General features: G+C 36.8%; 1 protein-coding gene across 2 annotated transcripts in view; it reads left to right on the forward strand.

Moving 5' to 3' along the window:
• The window catches only part of bpnt2 (3'(2'), 5'-bisphosphate nucleotidase 2), a 31,694-nt gene extending 28,715 nt beyond the window's left edge, over nucleotides 1-2,979 (forward strand). For both annotated transcript variants that reach the window (XM_016526708.1, XM_016526710.1), the window contains one exon: nucleotides 2,388-2,979. In XM_016526708.1, the coding sequence (XP_016382194.1) occupies nucleotides 2,388-2,659 (272 nt within the window). In that variant the 3' untranslated portion in view covers nucleotides 2,660-2,979. The remainder of the gene's footprint in view (nucleotides 1-2,387) is intronic.
• The last annotated feature ends 556 nt before the right edge of the window (nucleotides 2,980-3,535 follow it).

Raw genomic sequence — 3,535 nt, forward strand, 5'->3', positions numbered from 1 at the left:
GATATGGAGAGTTTTTGGCCAGGCTCAGGTGGACCTGTTTGTGTCTTAGGAGACATCGCACTGTCCCCTCTGGTTCTCTCTGACTCATCCAGCTCCGCTGGGGCTGAATGCCATGGTACAGACTTGGCCAAGGCTTCATCTGTACGCCTTTCCCTCGACGGCTCTGCTCCCGGGAGTTCTGGAGAGAGTGCACCTGGAAGGGGGCCGTCTGCTGCTAGTAGCCCCGTTCTGGCCAGGCAGAGTATGGTTCTCGGACCTGATTTCCCTTCTCGATGGCTCTCCATGGGAGATTCTCGTCAGGAGGGATCTCTTCTCACAGGCGAAGGGTACGATCTTTCACCCCACCCGGAGCAGTGGTAGCTGTGGGTGTGGCCCCTGAGGGGGCACAACTCATAGCTTCCAGGCTCTCAACCGAGGTTGTTGAGACCATCCTCCAATCCAGAGCTCCCTCTATGAGGAAACTGTATGCCCTGAAGTGGAAGCTTTTCACTTCTTGGTGCGGAGACCGCCAGCTCGACCAAGTTAACCCTTAAAAACCTAGAACATTTTTGGGGCACCTGACACACCTGCACTTTTCTTTGTTTTTTAAAACCTATTCTAGCAGTCAGCATCAAGTGTCATATATAATTATAAACAGGAGAACTTGAAATTTCAGTCTAGCTAATTTAAAGTCCCAGTTTCACTTTTTTTTTTTTTTTTTCTAAGAATGAATGAATTTCCAGAATTTTAAGAAAAAGGCAAGCAACAATTGGGTGTTTTTTTACTGTGTACTCAAACAGAAACTCCTGAAGTTTGGATTTTTTTTTTGAAGTTTTGGGTGTTTTACACTTCCAAATAAAATTGTCTACATATAACATTCCCCAATCAAGTTATAGCCATTTATTACAATATTGTTATAGGCGCTTTTCAGTGAAAAACAGGTCTATTTAGTTTACTAACAATATAGATGTCCAAAAAACATTTAGGGAGTAAAGAAAATCGAATCAGTGTTATATAATAACAAAACAGTAAAAAAAAGTGACTTTTTTTCAGAGAAATATATTGAGTATGAACAACAACAAACACAAACCGTGCAGCTATTTAGTGAAAACAATTGCACAAATTGTCTTCTGCAACAAAGCATTCAGATAGGATTACTTGGTCACTACATCACCCCGACCGTGACGTCTCGCCCATCCATTGGACTGATTACACACGTGATTCAGAGCATGGTCACGCTGAAGGCGTACCCATAGCGTTTCGATGCAGCGTAGTGATGGGAAGTTCGGATCATTTTACCGACTCGGACCTTTGAGCCTCGTTCAGCAAAATGAACGAATCTTTTTTCGAGTCATTTCGTTCATTTTAGCAAAATATAATTAAAATGTTACGTGTTATAGTTCAAAATGAACGAATCGTTCAAGAACGACCCAACACTAATGCAGCGTCTCATTCCCTCAGGGAACCATGGTTACATGTGTAACCTGAGACATTTCTTTAGCATCAAATCAACATATTAGAATGATTTTTTTTGAAGGATCATGTGACACTGAAGACGAGTAATGTCTACTGAAAATTCAGCTTTGCCATTACATGACCACATTACATTTTAAAATATATTATTTCACATGAAAAATTATATTTCACATTAAAAATTATATTTCACATTATTAGTAGTTTTACTGCATTATGATCAAATCATCACAGCCTTGGTGAATATAAGAGAATTCTTAAAAAAAAAAAAAATAATCAACTCCAAACTTTTGACTCTTGGTAGTGTATGAAACATTAATTTTGTTGTTGCACAAATATTAATATCAACAATGAATCTCCATACTTATTTGCTAATATTAATATTTATGCAACAATTGTTTTATTTATTTAATTAAATTAATATGTTAAGTTTTTTTAAACAGCTTTTTCAAGACATTTAAATTAATTGTACATGGTTGATGCAAGCAGTCAATCAAAATTTAAATCAACATTAAAACAGAATTGACCCAATTTACTTTTTTAATACATGTTTCTGGTGCTATTGTGAATGAATCATTGGTGCATGTTTTTACAAAGTAAAAATTTTTTTGTAATAGTTAATCAATTATAATTTAATATAAATGTTTATATTTGATTAGAATTTTATATTTAATAAACATTTAAATATTTAATATACTTTAACATAATTTGCCCCAGCTCAAATAGTATTTCTTTTATATTTATGTATTCAACCCTATCTTGTCACCCAAAATTTTCACAATCCACTCAATTCCAAATGGATAAAATTTCAAATCCCTCCCTACTATAGAATATACTTATTCACAGAGATACAGAAGTAAATATTTTGTGATTGTCATGTAGACTGCAGCAGGGGAAATACAACTGCAACCTTTGTGTCTTTTTTGTCTCCAAAGGATATAAGGTACTAGCTCTTCTAGACCCCACTGATGAGGAACAAGATACGGCCGATATTTACATCCATGTGACGTACATCAAAAAATGGGATATCTGTGCGGGTGATGCCATCTTGAGGTCTCTTGGTGGTCAAATGACAACTCTCAAAGGAGAGCATATTGATTACTCTGGGACAGAGGGAAACAAGGGCGGCCTGCTGGCAAGCATTAAAACTGACCACAAGGCATTGGTGAAAAGACTTCCACCATGGGAAGAGAACAAAGAACAATAAATCGCTGCCCGTTCCTGTCCCTAACACTCTCATTGTCTATGGTAACACACAGTTGTGTAGACATATGAGGAAATAAAGATAAGCTTGTGATATGAGGCAACTGATCCAACATCAGTGAAATGTGTAATTATACCTGAATGAGTCTGAAAACTTTGACTTGCCTTTGACTTGTACGGTTCATTAGCAATGTATTTTGTGAAACATTTAAAGAATGTTTAAGTGGAAATTAAGTAAATGTGCAGCATCAAATCATGAGGTCACCTTTATTTTAATCATTAAAGAGCAGGTCATATGGTATTTTAAAGTGTTTTAATATTGTGGTGGAGTCCCTTAAACAGGTTTAAATGCATCTAAGGTTAGAAAACATTGAAAAATTATTCTAATATTAAATGAATATTCTGAGAAAATTACAATGATTTCGAAACGATTTGTTCGAAGCAGTTCTGAGCTTAAGGTCTGTAAACCCCTCTCTTCCATAAGCCTACTCTGCTCTGATTGGTCAGCTGGCCAAGTCTGTTGTGATTGGTCTTTCCGTATACAATGCGTGTAGGAAACGAACCATAATTAATTGTTTGCTCCGGAGGGTTACTTGTAAACAAAATGCTTAAGTTTACAAAAATGGCATTGATATTACCTTATCAATTTGAGCCCGAGTCCAAGGATGATACCGATGCAGTCGCTCAACTGGAAACTCCATCGCAAGCACGACTTTTATCAGGACTTTTCTCAGTGGTAAGTTTAAACTTTGTATGTGGTACTTTACGTGATGTGACAGCAGTTTTATTGCATTCATTTTACTTATTTGAGGTGCAGTTAGACATGATTTAAACACTAATTAGCGGAAGTGTTTGTGGTCAGGTCAGAGTGTTTGTATTT

Source organism: Sinocyclocheilus rhinocerous, unplaced genomic scaffold (genome assembly GCF_001515625.1).
Source record: "Sinocyclocheilus rhinocerous isolate Xijiao unplaced genomic scaffold, SAMN03320098_v1.1 scaffold3739, whole genome shotgun sequence".
Lineage (NCBI taxonomy): Eukaryota > Metazoa > Chordata > Actinopteri > Cypriniformes > Cyprinidae > Sinocyclocheilus > Sinocyclocheilus rhinocerous.